Raw genomic sequence first — 14,865 nt, forward strand, 5'->3', positions numbered from 1 at the left:
CTGCATCGTCCCGGTCCCCAAAAAGAACCGGCCCAATGAGCTGAATGACTTCCGACCGGTGGCACTGACGTCACATCTTATGAAGACTCTAGAGCGGCTCTTCCTCAACCTCCTCCGACCACAGGTACAACATGCCCAGGACCCACTACAGTTTGCATACAAGGCGGGTGTCGGAGTGGAGGATGCCATCCTGTACCTCCTACACAGAGCCCACTCACACCTGGATGGGGGAAAAGGCACGGTCAGGATCCTGTTTCTTGACTTTTCCAGTGCCTTTAATACCATCCGGCCCTGTATGCTTCAGGAAAAACTGAACAGGATGGAGGTGGACCCCTGCCTGGTGGCTTGGATCTCCGACTACCTCACCGACAGACCACAGTACGTCAGGCTGAAGGACATCACGTCTGACACAGTGGTCAGCAGCACAGGAGCACCACAGGGAACTGTGCTGTCCCCTCTTCTCTTCACCCTGTACACCTCTGACTTCTGCTACAACTCTGAATTATGCCACATTCAGAAGTTTGCAGATGACACGGCCATCATGGGGTGTATCTGGGATGATCAGGAAGAGGAGTACAGAAGTCTGGTGAGGAACTTTGTCGCATGGAGTCACACAAACCACCTGCAACTCAACACCTCAAAGACTAAGGAACTGGTTGTGGACTTCGGGAGGTCCAGAGAAGGTCCACTGCCGGTTCAGATAGAGGGGGAGGAGGTGGAGGTGGTCAACACGTACAAGTACCTCGGGCTGTGGGTGGACAATAAACTGGACTGGTCATGCAACACAGAGCACCTGTATAAAAAAGCCCAAAGCCGACTGTACTTCCTCAGGAGGCTGAGGTCTTTTAACATCTGCAGGAAGCTCCTGAGGATGTTTTACCAGTCAGTGGTTGCTGGAGTACTTTTCTATGTTGTGGTGTGCTGGGGGAGCAGCACAGCAAAGAGGGACTCATCCAGGCTGGAGAAACTGATCAGGAGGGCTAGCTCTGTGGTCGGCATGAAGCTGGACACTCTGGTGACAGTGGCAGAGAAAAGGACATTAAAGAAACTGATGGACATTATGAACAATGCTGGGCATCCTCTGCACACGGCCATAAACAACCAGAAGAGTCTGTTCAGTGACAGGTTGCTTCTCCCAAAGACAAGAACTAACAGACTTAAAAACTCCTTTGTCCCACACGCCATCAAACTGTTTAACTCCTCTCTGGAGGGGAGAGGGAGGGGAGACAGGGGGACAAAGGAGGGGGGAACAGCTAAGCTGTAGTGCCTCTTCACCTCACTGTACAATACCTTGTGCAATACTTTTGTAAATAGTCAACGGTGCAATAGACTCAATACTTGAAATGTGCAATTCACTTGTATTTTTATTTTTATTCCTATTTATTCTATTTATCCCCTTCGTATATTTTATTTATATTGTCTCTGTATTTATATATATGTGTGTGTGTGTGTATAACTCTGTAACTTCTGTCGGTGCTGTGCTTTTTTGGAAATCGAATTTCCCAGAGGAACCCACCCGAGGGATTAATAAAGTTCTATCTTATCTTATCTTATCTTATCTTATCTTAATCATGTTTGTGTCTGCAGAGGTCAGAGGTCACAGTCTGCAGGGTCCAGCTGTCCGTCTGTGAGGAGTGACCGGTCCAAAGGTAGCAATCCAAACTTCAGTGCTGAACCTGGAGCAACGAGGTCAGAGAGCTGTGATGACTCCTTTACATGTTTGTGTTTCCTGGATAAATATGACCTGAAACATCCTCAGATTGTTACAAAGATTCATTAAAAAGAAAACAATGAAAGAGAAAAGATCCAAATGTTCGACTTGGTCATTTGCTGTTTGAGGACAGTGATGCTCATATCTGTGGGGAAAGTGTGACCTGAGTGGGTTCATGTTTGTCTTTAAAGAACAGAGCTGCTCTGATTCTCTTTGTGTCTGATCTGTTAAACAGTCTGAGAGGTCACACAGAGACCCAGCAGCTAAAGCCTGGATCATACTGGCTGCTGTTACTCCATCAGGACAACACTGAACCACAGTGGTGTGGATGTAGTGGATAAATCCCACCATACTGATGCTCAGAGTTAACCACAGGGAACAAAACCAGATGTTACCTTCAGATTGTGACCTTTGGAGTGGACGATGCAGATTTCAATAGAGAATAAATGTTGTTGTTTTTCAGCTGTGAAGAAAGAATCTAATTTTCTGAACTTAAGAATTTATGATGCTGGAAACAACATGGAGACTATAACACAACATTTCCACTGTGTTCATAGAATGAATGTAAAACTGTCAGACATTCATTAAATATGCAAAATGTCTACAGAAGCATCAGAGGGTCAGACGTGAAGCACTCAGTGATTTTGATCAAATGACTCATCAGTTATTGATCTGTACTACACTGATCTACCACGTTAGTAAAGCTGGTGTTCTGGTGGTGGAGGGAGACTGGGATCATGTTCTGGTTTTGGAGCAGTGATCTGCTGATGGTTCAGTTTGATGAGCTTCTTCAAAATCATCCCTGACATCACCACTGAAAGGACGTCCATGAAAACAGACTGAAAATTACTGATATGTTCACAATCTGAGAGTTTAAAACTTGACAGACTTGATTCAGATGAAGTTATTTGAGCAGAAACTCCTGGATCTTTATCCTGTGTTGATCTAATCCTTCATGGTTCCTCCACAGAGTGGAGCAGCAGAGCTCAGAGGTTCCCAGTGGTCAGTCTGCCCAGCAGCATCAAACACAGCTGGACTCCATATTTATGGTCTGTACATGTACAACAACTACTTTATTATTAATAATAATGCATTTATTTATAGGTCCCTTTCAGAACACCAAGGACTCTGTGGACTAAATGACCAAAAGAAACAAACTTTGAAATCAGACGGTGCAAATGTGATCACAGGGAAACGTTTTAAACATCGAGGCTTTAAACAGAAACCAAAGTGAAACAGTTTGTAGTCGAGATCAGTGGGAATGAAGCTGAATAACTGTTTCTTCAAAAACTTTGAGCAATAAATGACAAATATGATGGAAATTAGCAGCATTAGCACTTACTAATGATGTGAGCTGACACTCGGCTGTATTGAGACGACCACATTAGGTGGTCCTCAACTGTAATGGAAACCAGTGGATCCAGTCCAGTCGTGGCGACCTGTGGTGAGTCGATCTGAGCAGCTACTAATGGAAACAGGGCCATAGATGTGTTTGTGCTTAATAACAGTGAATCACATGAGTTTTACATTACTGTTAAAATCTCATGTTGTTTGTTAAAGTGTGCAGTTCAGGGTGTGTTACTAAAACACTTTCCAAAGACCCAGCCCCCATAAAAAGCAGCCAAACAGCTTCTAAGAGTTACACACCCACACATATCTATCAGGTTAACTCTGGTCTAACACACTTGGATTTAGCTTGAAGAATGTTCCTGTACGAGGACTGAAAATGATTTAATAAGCAGCTAATGTCCAAAGAACAACTTTGACACACCTTCATAAAACCTGCAGAGCAAAGAAAAACTAGCTGAAAGTCTGGCTGCTCTTATGAAAAGTACAGAGAAATTATGGGTCGCTCAACACTTGTGCACAATATAAGAGTTTAAATAAATCTAAAGAATAACTCAAAGTCCTACAATCATACTGATAAAGTCATCTACAGCTAACTATCCAAGTGGATTTGTTTAAGACAGCTCCATCTGCTGGTGGCCCTCTGCAGGTGCATGAAAGGGGCGTGTTTATAGTGAAAGTAGTAGAGAAAGTAAACCCCACGGGAAGGAGGAGGACTCTCAGCAGCTTCCAGCTCATATTCAGGCATTTGACTTCTCACTGAAAGCAGCAAGTTTGAGTGTCTGTACCTTAGTTAGAAGAGATAACATGTCAGTAGTAATTAGAGTTGATTGAGCAATGCTGTCCTTGTAATGTAGTTTATGATTTTTATGGACAAGTCCAGTTTTTCTGTAGAGCCTCTCAAGTTGGTGACAGCAGCAGTGGAAGTTCACGTGTAAACCAGAGCAGCAAATCAGGTCCAAATGTGTTGTTCACAGTGAGTGGGATCATCATTGGCTGCTATGTTAACCTCCTGCAGCAGGATGTGTTTGGTCAGAGAATGGATAGATCACTAAGTCATTGTTGAGTTTAGGGAGACAGTAGACAGTTGGAGGAGGTTCAGCCAGTTGACACACAGTAGATAAAAATAACTGAAGGCAGGAGCAGACACCTGTATGACTTTCCACCTCTCACATAGATTATTGTCCCTGGGCAGCGCCACAGGGCTGGTAGATGTAAACAAAGCTGGAGGAGAGGATTTATTCATCTGAGAAAAGTCACAGAGTTGTGTCTTGATGCTCAATCATCCAGGTACGTAAATCCCAAAAAGCTTGATTCTGTTCATCTGGATGTTTTCAGTGGGAGAAACGTTTCATCATCATCAGGTGACTTCTTCAGTCTCAGCTGACTGCAGGTTTCAATCTCATAAACAGGACATTTGTATGACTGAAACCAGCCCACTGAAGGAACAATGGGCTGGGAGGTCAGTTCATTGATCATTGGTACGCATATTGTCAGGACCATTGATCAATGGTTGTTGATCAATGGTCATGAGTCCAGTTCACAGAGAGCTGGGGAATGGCTGCAATCACAGCATGTAAGATGGTGACAGTTGTACCCTTAGGCCCCTCCTCCATTCAGAGATGGTCTTTCCTTTTCACATAAATGGCCTCCTTGACTCCGCCCTCAAACCAGCGTTCACATTTACTCAGGACCTTCTTGATGTGAAGTTCTTCTGCTTCGCTGGCTGCTGTGTCTGTGGGGATGGTGTTTGTTCTGTGTTGTAGCGTCCTGATGACGCCCAGTTTGTGCCCCAGTGGATGATGAGAGTCAAACCTTAAATACTGATCTGTATGCGTAAACAGAGTGAACCTTTAAGACCAGTTGTCTGTACGATCAACTCAGTCACCTGAAACATCTCCAAGTTTCTGGCTTTGATCATCAACCTGTTGGTAGTTCAGCTCTGAACACCAGTGAAATGTTTCTCCCACTGAAATCGCTGCATTCATATGAACAGCATCAACGTTTTGGGATCATGGAGTTGTGGACAAAGTCTCAGTTAATCAGATAAAGTCAAACCTATAATTGGTAAAGAGTTCGCGGATGATATGCCCCTTGATGGTAAAGAAGTGGATGTTGTGTGGACTAAAGTTCAGAGTGGTGGGTCATTCATAAATATTCTGTTCCAGCTGCTGGAGGACAACATCATCACTTTTGTGAAGAACGAGCTGAAGAAGATCCAAAAGGCTCTGAATCCAAATAAGCCCCAGTGCTTGGAGTTTCAGAGGGAGGATGATGAGCAGAGGAGAAACAGCAGAGAGGCATTTGTGAAGATCACAGTGGACTTCCTGAGGAGAATGAAGCAGGAGGAGCTGGCTGACCATCTGCAGAGACGTAAGAGGATTTATCTAAAGATTTAAGCTGCTGGATAAATGAGAGACTTGTGACACCAGTGTGTTCAGTCATTTCTCAGTGGGTCAGAAATTGTCATCAGCATTTTGTAAAATATGATTGTTAAAGTTGTATTTTTATTATTATTATTCAGAACTTCCAGCTGCTGTTTGTCATCGTAACCTTAAGTCTAAGCTGAAGAAGAAGTTCCAGTGTGTGTTTGAGGGCATCGCTAAAGCAGGAAACCCAACCCTCCTGAATCAGATCTACACAGAGCTCTACATCACAGAGGGAGGGACTGCAGAGGTCAATGATGAACATGAGGTCAGACAGATTGAAACAGCATTCAGGAAACCAGACAGACCAGAAACAACCATCAGACAAGAAGACATCTTTAAAGCCTCACCTGGCAGAGACGAACCAATCAGAACAGTGCTGACAAAGGGAGTGGCTGGCATTGGGAAAACGGTCTTAACACAGAAATACAGCCTGGACTGGGCTGAAGACAAAGCCAACCAGCACATCCAGTTCATATTTCCATTCACTTTCAGAGAGCTGAATGTGCTGAAAGAGGAAAAGTTCAGCTTGGTGGGACTTGTTCATCACTTCTTTACTGAAACCAAAGAAGCAGGAATCTGCAGCTTTGAAGACTTCCAGGTTGTGTTCATCTTTGATGGTCTGGATGAGTGTCGACTTCCTCTGGACTTCCACAAAACTACAATCCTAACTGACCCTAGAAAGTCCACCTCAGTGGATGTGCTGCTGATAAACCTCATCAGGGGGAAACTGCTTCCCTCTGCTCGCCTCTGGATAACCACACGACCTGCAGCAGCCAATCAGATCCCTCCTGATTGTGTTGGCATGGTGACAGAGGTCAGAGGGTTCACTGACCCACAGAAGGAGGAGTACTTCAGGAAGAGATTCAGAGATAAGGAGCAGGCCAGCAGCATCATCTCCCACATCAAGACATCACGAAGCCTCCACATCATGTGTCACATCCCAGTCTTCTGCTGGATCACTGCTACAGTTCTGGAGGATGTGCTGGAAACCAGAGAGGGAGGACAGCTGCCCAAGACCCTGACTGAGATGTACATCCACTTCCTGGTGGTTCAGGCCAAAGTGAAGAAGGTCAAGTATGATGGAGGAGCTGAGACAGATCCACACTGGAGTCCAGAGAGCAGGAAGATGATGGAGTCTCTGGGAAAACTGGCTTTTGATCAGCTGCAGAAAGGAAACCTGATCTTCTATGAATCAGACCTGACAGAGTGTGGCATCGATATCAGAGCAGCCTCAGTGTACTCAGGAGTGTTCACACAGATCTTTAAAGAGGAGAGAGGACTGTACCAGGACAAGGTGTTCTGCTTCATCCATCTGAGTGTTCAGGAGTTTCTGGCTGCTCTTCATGTCCATCTGACCTTCATCAACTCTGGACTCAATCTGCTGGAACAACAACAAACAAAGTCCATATGGTCTATATTGTTTTGGAAACAAAAACCTGAAAAAGAAGTAAAATCTGTAGAGAAACCCTTCCACCACAGTGCTGTGGATAAGGCCTTACAGAGTCCAAATGGACACCTGGACTTGTTCCTCCGCTTCCTCCTGGGTCTTTCACTGCAGACCAATCAGACTCTCCTACGAGGTCTGCTGACACAGACAGGAAGTAGCTCACAGTACAATAAGAAAACAGTTCAGTACATCAAGAAGAAGCTCAGTAAGAATCTGTCTGCAGAGAAAAGCATCAATCTGTTCCACTGTCTGAATGAACTGAATGATCGTTCTCTAGTGGAGGAGATCCAACAGTCCCTGAGATCAGGAAGTCTCTCCACAGATAAACTGTCTCCTGCTCAGTGGTCAGCTCTGGTCTTCATCTTACTGTCATCAGAAGAAGATCTGGATGTGTTTGACCTGAAGAAATACTCTGCTTCAGAGGAGGCTCTTCTGAGGATGCTGCCAGTGGTCAAAGCCTCCAACAAAGCTCTGTAAGTACATTTGTATTCATATGCTCGTTGACAAAAAGCAGGTGTGATCAACTAAAACCACTAACAAAATAACCCCCAAAACCACAGTTATGAGTGCTGGTGTCTGAAAAGTGTATACAACTGTTAAGTGATAATCAGTACTCATTTTGTTCAATACTGAATACCTGTCGGCATTTCTGAAATTTTTCTGGGTGTAACTGTCATCAAAGTTACACCCAGACCTGGCCTTGAGTTGTTATCTGAGTTTTAATCATGAACTCTTCTTAAACGATGACAAAATAAAGAAATTTGGCACGTTTTGTTGATACCAAAAGCCTATTGAACTATCCACTGATCTTTTACTGCTCTGTTCTCTGTTCTCTCTCTGATTGTTTCCACATGTTGCTCGTTACTTTCTTGACAAAAAGAGAATGGAATATTGCTAAATGTTATGTAATCTCATTACACTTGATCAAAAGTGAGTTTTTTTAAATTGTTTTTCTGTTATTTTTCAGACTGAGTCTCTGTAACCTGTCAGAGAGAAGTTGTGAAGCTCTGTCCTCAGGTCTCAGCTCTCAGTCCTCTAATCTGAGAGAGCTTGACCTAAGTAACAATAACCTGCAGGATTTAGGCGTGAAGTTTCTGTCTGAAGGACTGAAGAGTCCACACTGCAAACTGGAAACTCTCAGGTGAGATCAAGCATTTTGTAATCAACTGGCAGAATTAGCAAATTAATAATAAGGTAATCCTTTAATAAGAGGAGATATGGGGGTGTTCTGATGTGCAAAGTACTCTTATGTTGAAAGATTCTAAAACAAGAAGTAGTTCCTGGGAACTGCTTTCTGTTTTATTGCTGTCTAAGTAGAAACTTGCTGATGAAATTACTGATGAGTTTGCAGAGTTGAATCCACAGAACACAACACAAATATTCTTACACCCGACAATATGTACATAGTCATGGTGTTGGGTGCTGAAGATCATAATTAGAAATTTAATTATAAATTTCTTTAAATGCACATTCAGGTCTGTGACACTCATTCAGACCGTGAGCACTGGCTCTGTGCTACATACAGACATTTCTGCATCCTTGCCATTCAAAGGCACTTTGTTATATATAGTTTATATATGTAGTATTCAAAACTGAACTGTAAGCTTGGTGTTTTTAAAGGAAGCAATTTTAATTCAGTGTTTTCATTAGTCTTAATTTTATACATTTACTACCACTAAGAAGAGAACGGACATGACCTTAAGGCCTGGACAAGTTTGAAACCTTTTGTCCTTCACAATGGAAAATGGGTATCACTTTATTCAGCTTCTAATTTATAAATTCTGCACTCAGCTTTGCCGTCTCCAATATCACTGAAATTCAGCCAGATGCTGCTCATTTTATGCTTTCACTTTTTCCTGACGCGCTTGAATTTAAACCTGTGTCTGTGTGTACCAGGCCTGTACCACTAGGCTTGCTTTCTTCTGAACGTTTGCCCCCATCCCTTTCTTTAAATAGTGGCATGATCCCAGGCTGTCTCTTAATGTGATTGGCCACATGATGTGTCCATCAGAATAAAGTCCCAGCCCTGCTGCCATGGAATATCAGCAACCCTGAAAATTCTTTAATAACTGATATATGAAATTATCTCAGGGGCTGAATTTGGCCGACGGGCCATATGTTTGACACCCCTGGTTTAGACAGTTTAGCATTCTATGTTCTACTGAGTTAACTCCAAGCTGAGTAGCAAATCAGCTAACTGCAGCCACAAGCTGCGACTGGTTTTCTTTGTGGATGATGATGTATTCTCCCTTTACTAGGTTCACTCAGGTGTTCCACTCATGGTTGTTATTAACTTCCTGTTTTATTTTGGTAGTTTTCATCTCTGGTGTCAAAGGTTTAGTTTTACTTCCTCCCCTGACATTGTCTACATGAGTTTCAGCTGTACAAGGTTTTATTGCGTGTTTATTGATTTGACGCTTCTTTTTATTTAACTATTATTGTTGACTTCTAAACAATTGTTAAAAAGTATTTTCATTGAAATATCAAATAATTTATTACTTTATCAGCTAATTCATTATACTTCTCTAAATAAGGGTGATAGTGTGTGTGGGTTGTCTTCAGATACTCTGCTTCCTCCCACAGTCCAATGTGAATGAGGCCCAGCTGTAAAGTCACAGCAGTCACACTGTATGTGTCTCATTGTCACTGGAGTTTAGGCTCCATGCATCCAGCTGGTGCTGCAGAAAAAGTAGAAATGTTTCTGTTTGGTTCTAATCTGCTGCTGAGTCTCTTTTACAAAGATAGAACCGCAGCTAATCATGCTCATGTAGCCAGTTAGTAAAAACCCAAGTCACCGTCAGACTAGGGTTGCCAACTTCCTGGGACACCTCGTGGCCAGGGCCGGGCGACCCAGTTGTCTCCACCCTTCCAAGTGTGGTGAATTTTTTAGCTCTTTTTTGTGTGTGTGAAATTATTTTTTTAACCATTTGACTTGAAGTTGATTTAATGATGCATATTCTTTGTGATATGAACACATGGGAAACAAATGATCATTTAGCCATTTATTTGTAGCGCAAAATGACAACATTAACACAATAAAACAGGTCTCTTTCTTAAACAGAAGCCTGTCATGCTTAACTTTAAAGAATATAAGTTAATCTTTCTTTAAAAGAACTCTGTCCTGCTTAACTTAAAATTATATAAATTTATAGAAAACAATAGAAAGAAAAACATTCTTATAACAGTCCACATAAAGTGCATTTAGTGCAGCTGGCTTCAGTTGAGGTATTATTTCAGCTTTTCTAATGCTAATCAGCTGCTCGTGTTTGTAAACCTGCTTGTTCCCATGATTACGCATCATAACTCATCATCATTATTAATCTATGTATTACTTTTATGTATTAGTCATCTATTCGTTGTAATCATCTATCCTTGCAGTTGTTTATTACACAAAATAAATTATATTATCACACTTCTGGCCACATAGAGTTGATATTCACTGCACATGCTCACATTAACCTTAACCAGAGGGTTTAAAAACAACAACAATGTCTACATACCATATCTTCTGCTGCCATGGCCTGGTGAACAACAAATTGGTTAAGGGTTCCCTGAGCTTTCATGCCACTCATGTGCCCACCACTAGAAGCATGCTGCCAGTCCACCATGGCCTATGAAAAAAGTGCGACGGCACACAGTGCAGTGCGCTTTATAGGTGTTATCGCGCACTTTTTCCAGCGAGGTGTTTTCATTTTCCCATTCCTCCCTGCACTTATGCAGCCTTTTTTTTTCTTTCTCGGTGGGGTACAAACATTGCTGGTCGAAGGTGTACTGTCGTCCGAGACTTGCACCGCAGTGTCGGCGTTTGTTTCCCTGTTGGCCATGCTTCTTTTTGTGGTCATCTGTTGTCTTCTGGTATTTTCTCAGCGAGCGACCTTTCCTCTACCAATGAGATAAGTGGTAATCTGAATTGTCATACTCGTGCGTAAGGTCATTGGTCACAAAGCAGGAGAGGGGCTGGGAATTATGTTTTCAAACAAAGCGTTAATTCCATTAACATTTATAGACTACTTTTGATTCTCTCTGTATTACAGGACAAAGTGCGTCCCTTTGGAGATCAATACGGGACGTGTACTTTTTATTTATTTATTTATTTATTTTGCCTGTCCCGTTTGGCTCTTTTGCATCAGAATTGTTGTCTAAAGGCAAAGAAAGATGCCCAACGGATTTACTTTACCAAATTGACCATCCCAGCCTTGCCATAATGGTCCATTTGATTCACCTTTTATTGTTTATTTTATTTTCACTTGCTGAATACGGGACAGACTTGACTGGGGGAAAGAAGGGGAGAAAGAAAGAGGGAAAGAGAAACAGCTGAGAAGAGGGACGGGGGAGAAGGGCAAAAAACAAAAACCAACAGAATGGGCAGGGGAAAAAAAAATGCATCTATCGATCACCTGGATCACCTGCTGAGAAAGAAAAAAGAAAACAAGCAGAAGAGAACAAGAGTAATAGAATAAACAACATCACAATGATATATGGGAATATGACAGTAAATACTAAATGTTAAACATTATTGTGCAGCACATAAGATCAACAGAACACAGTGTGCTTTGAGGTAGGAGCCAAAAAGGGTGTAGTTTGTGGGTGTGATCACCCGTGTGTACACCTGTGAGCATGGACGCGCTTGTTTTTTTAAAAGGTTCCTTCATGTAATGATCTGCTAGAGGGTGTGGGGGGGGCACAGCCCCGTCCTCCAGGGCATGAAGCAGGTGTGGAGGAGATCAAAACTCCAGACATCCAGAGGCCCCCAGAACACAAGAGACCAAGGAAGACCAACAGAGGGGCAGCCGCGCCACTGACGTGTACTTTTCTTTCTAAATACGGGACGATTCCGTTATTCAAGGGACGGTTGGCAACCCTACGTCAGACACAGCAGACATTTAGTGATGATCTCACTGTATGTGGTCTTTTAGCGCCTCCTAGTGGTGAATTTGTGGAGTGGTGTTAGTCTGGGTGAGGAGTGTAACTATTGAGTGACACAGACCGAGCCTGCATGCTGGTAGCACCTTAGCCACAGCTCGGGTGTGGAAAAGCTGACAAAGAAGGTTTTCTAGTTTGTAACGAGGAAAAAACTGAGAGGACTGAGTTAAAGAGAGGCTGGAGAGTAACACAGAGCAGCAATGAAAGCTGTTCACACAGTTTAGACAGTTTAGCATCAAATGTTCTAGTGAGTTAGGTTAGCTCCATGCTAACGAACAAACCAGCTAACTAGCAAGCCAGCTAACTAGCAGACCAGCTAACTAGCAAGCCAGCTAACTAGCAGACCAGCTAACTAGCAAACCAGCTAAATGTAGCCACAAGCTGCGACTGCGGTTTTATAACGAGAGCATCAGACACTCAGACTGGTTTTCTTTGTGGATGATGATGTATTTTTATTCTAATCCTTCATGGTGATGCTGCCATTCACCCACTGCTCCTGGCAATGTTGCCAACTCCTCAGTAAGGAAAATTGCTATTGACTGTCCTAAAAGTTGCTGGAAGGAGGTCAGTGTGAATGGACTGTTGTCATTGGTCTGAATGTGCCACTATAAACATGTGCTCTTCATTATTGTGTGTGTAGAACAACAAATAAAACCAAATCACAAAAAGCTTCAAGTCAAAAACACATTAAACTTTGAGGGTTTTTCCCTAGGATGAGGAAGCAGACTCGGCCCCAAACAGCTGGATATATGGATGGTTACCACAGCAACCACAGCAGTGCGCTCTGAGTATATTTAGTTGTATAAAGGTGTTTGTGGTGTGTTGCAGCTGAAGCAGCCTCATGTATGTTGACACAGGGAGAAAATAGTGTGAGAACACTGTTCACAGCAGTCACAGCTCGCTGCCTTCAACAGTCTCTTCCTTCCTTGTTTAGATGTCACTGATATCACCGCTCTCACACTGACCACCTGTTGGAGCTAACATGCTAACATGGCTAACAGCAGGATCACTACATGTAGTCCTTAGTGATGGAAACTGGAACCATGAGGTCAGTGATGCTGGAATAAGCATCTCCACAGTGACACTAATGGTCACTATCATGACTCTTTGATGATATTCTGTGAAACACTGACAGAGAAAAGTGTTGGACAAATCTGAACAAGTCTACTTAATATACACGACTGTCCATAATTTTGATGGACACATGTTTTGGAGAAACGCCCTCCCTCCTGCTGCTCAGTTCACTCCGCTGTTCCACTCATTTTTGTTCATTATAACCTGTTTTATTTTGGTAAGTATGGTCTCTGGTGTCAGACGTTGTCTGGATGAGTTTCAGCTGTGTCACATGACCCTCCTGTGTTGACCTCAGCTGTATAGATGGCTCTGTCCTTCCCTCAGTCTTTATGTCAGTGTCAGTTTCTCCTCCTCATGTGCTGCCGGCCTCTTTTAGATTCTCTTTAGTTTGTTCCTCGTGTCCTTTCATTCCTCAGTTTAAGACACCAAGCTCATCAAAGGTTCAGTCTGCCTCCTGAAACACTCCCATTCATGACATGAGACCAATACAAGATGTCCTTGGCAGCACAAACACTGTTTTAAAAGCAGCGATGGGCAAAGCCAGGCTTCGTCAAACTGAAACACTGGAAGCATTTGTGCCATCTTGAAGATGCTGTTCTGTGAAACGGGGGCACAGACGAGCCCAGCACAGTTCACAACACAACTACAGACACACAATACATCAGTTTAGTCAAACATAACAGACTGCTGTGTTTACTGTAATAGGCACACAGGTTTACAGCTGTTTGTTGGCCTCATGTTTTGCTCCCAGCCGTGAAGCTTTGGATGCGTTATGTTGACTTTGAGGTTTTCTGGGAGTTTGTGTCATCAGTTCTACACACTGTCAATCAAAGTTACAAGCTGGCGTGGCGTTAGCTTTGATTTGGAATCACTTTGAAAAAGATACATTTCCATGAAAAGATTAAATGTGTTTTCTTTCTTTATACAAAGTTTGTCCCATTTTCACAGGCTCATTCTGACCAATCAGAAGCCTCCATTTCACGCACATCTTTAAGTCGTCCTCAGCTGAACATCTTCTGAACCATTAAAAAACTTTCCTGAACTTTACCTTCTAACACTGGCCTGATGTTTCACTGTCAGTCTGGAGTTTGGCTCATAGTGAACCTGCACAAGTCCTGTTGGATTTGACAGACTCAAAAAGGAAAATAGAGCCTGGAATCAATGTGTTTTTCTAGCTTTCCTTTTTATAGGATCAGTATTTTCTGTATTTCTACACACAGTCTGTGAGTAACAGCTGACAGTGAGGATGATATCCCTGAATGCAGTACATCCTATTTTCTGTTGTAAGTAGAAAAAAGTAGAGCGGAGACAGAGCTGAAAACTGGGGCCTGTTCTTCGTACCTCGCTTACTACATCCAAGATCAAATGACACATCCAAGACCAAATCATCGCGCTAACCGTGAGCTCGCTGTTCCGGTTCTCCGAACACACCTGTTGTTGACGATTAGTACAGCTGGATGAAGTAATGTGAGATCACCGGGTGTCGTAAAAGGGGCTACGCGTCGATAGTAGAAACATTGATCGGCAACCCTTTGATTGGTCGGCGAAAATGTCGAAGGAGCGCGCTCGGTATTTTCCGGCAGCAGAGCAAGAACTCTTGAGTGAGGGATTTCAGGAGTTTCAGAGTTTAATCAGAACGCAAGGGAACACTGCAAAGGCTGCAAAAGCAAGGAGAGAGGGCTGGCAGGAAGTTGCTGACAAATTAAACTCGTAAGTAATTTAATAATAACAATAATAATGGAGTGGATTGATATAGCGCTTTCCAAGGCACCCAAAGTGCTTTACGATACCACTATTCAGTCACTCTCACATTCACACACTGGTGGAGGCAGCTACAGTTGTAGCCACAGCTGCCCTGGGGCAGACTGACAGAAGCCAGGCTGCCATATCGCGCCATCGGCCCCTCTGGCCAACACCAGTAGGCGGTAGGGTAG

General features: G+C 43.1%; 1 protein-coding gene across 8 annotated transcripts in view; it reads left to right on the top strand.

Annotated features, from left to right (window-relative positions):
* LOC146634319 (protein NLRC3-like) overlaps nucleotides 1-14,865 on the top strand; it is a 580,191-nt gene that overhangs the window by 509,737 nt on the left and 55,589 nt on the right. For 4 of the 8 annotated variants that reach the window (XM_085376587.1, XM_085376620.1, XM_085376562.1 and 1 more), the window contains exons 2-6: nucleotides 1,588-1,689; nucleotides 2,682-2,760; nucleotides 5,227-5,431; nucleotides 5,583-7,407; nucleotides 7,902-8,075. In XM_085376587.1, coding sequence (XP_085232713.1) covers nucleotides 1,588-1,689; nucleotides 2,682-2,760; nucleotides 5,227-5,431; nucleotides 5,583-7,407; nucleotides 7,902-8,075 — 2,385 coding nt within the window. Of the gene's footprint in view, nucleotides 1-1,587; nucleotides 1,690-2,681; nucleotides 2,761-5,226; nucleotides 5,432-5,582; nucleotides 7,408-7,901; nucleotides 8,076-14,865 lie in introns of those variants that run through there. The other 4 variants (XM_085376659.1, XM_085376648.1, XM_085376653.1 and 1 more) reach the window with 4 other exon arrangements.

The sequence above is a fragment of the Diplotaxodon limnothrissa genome, linkage group LG3 (genome assembly GCF_057381915.1).
Source record: "Diplotaxodon limnothrissa isolate DT_005_m linkage group LG3, D_limnothrissa_male_GT1.1, whole genome shotgun sequence".
Classification (NCBI taxonomy): domain Eukaryota; kingdom Metazoa; phylum Chordata; class Actinopteri; order Cichliformes; family Cichlidae; genus Diplotaxodon; species Diplotaxodon limnothrissa.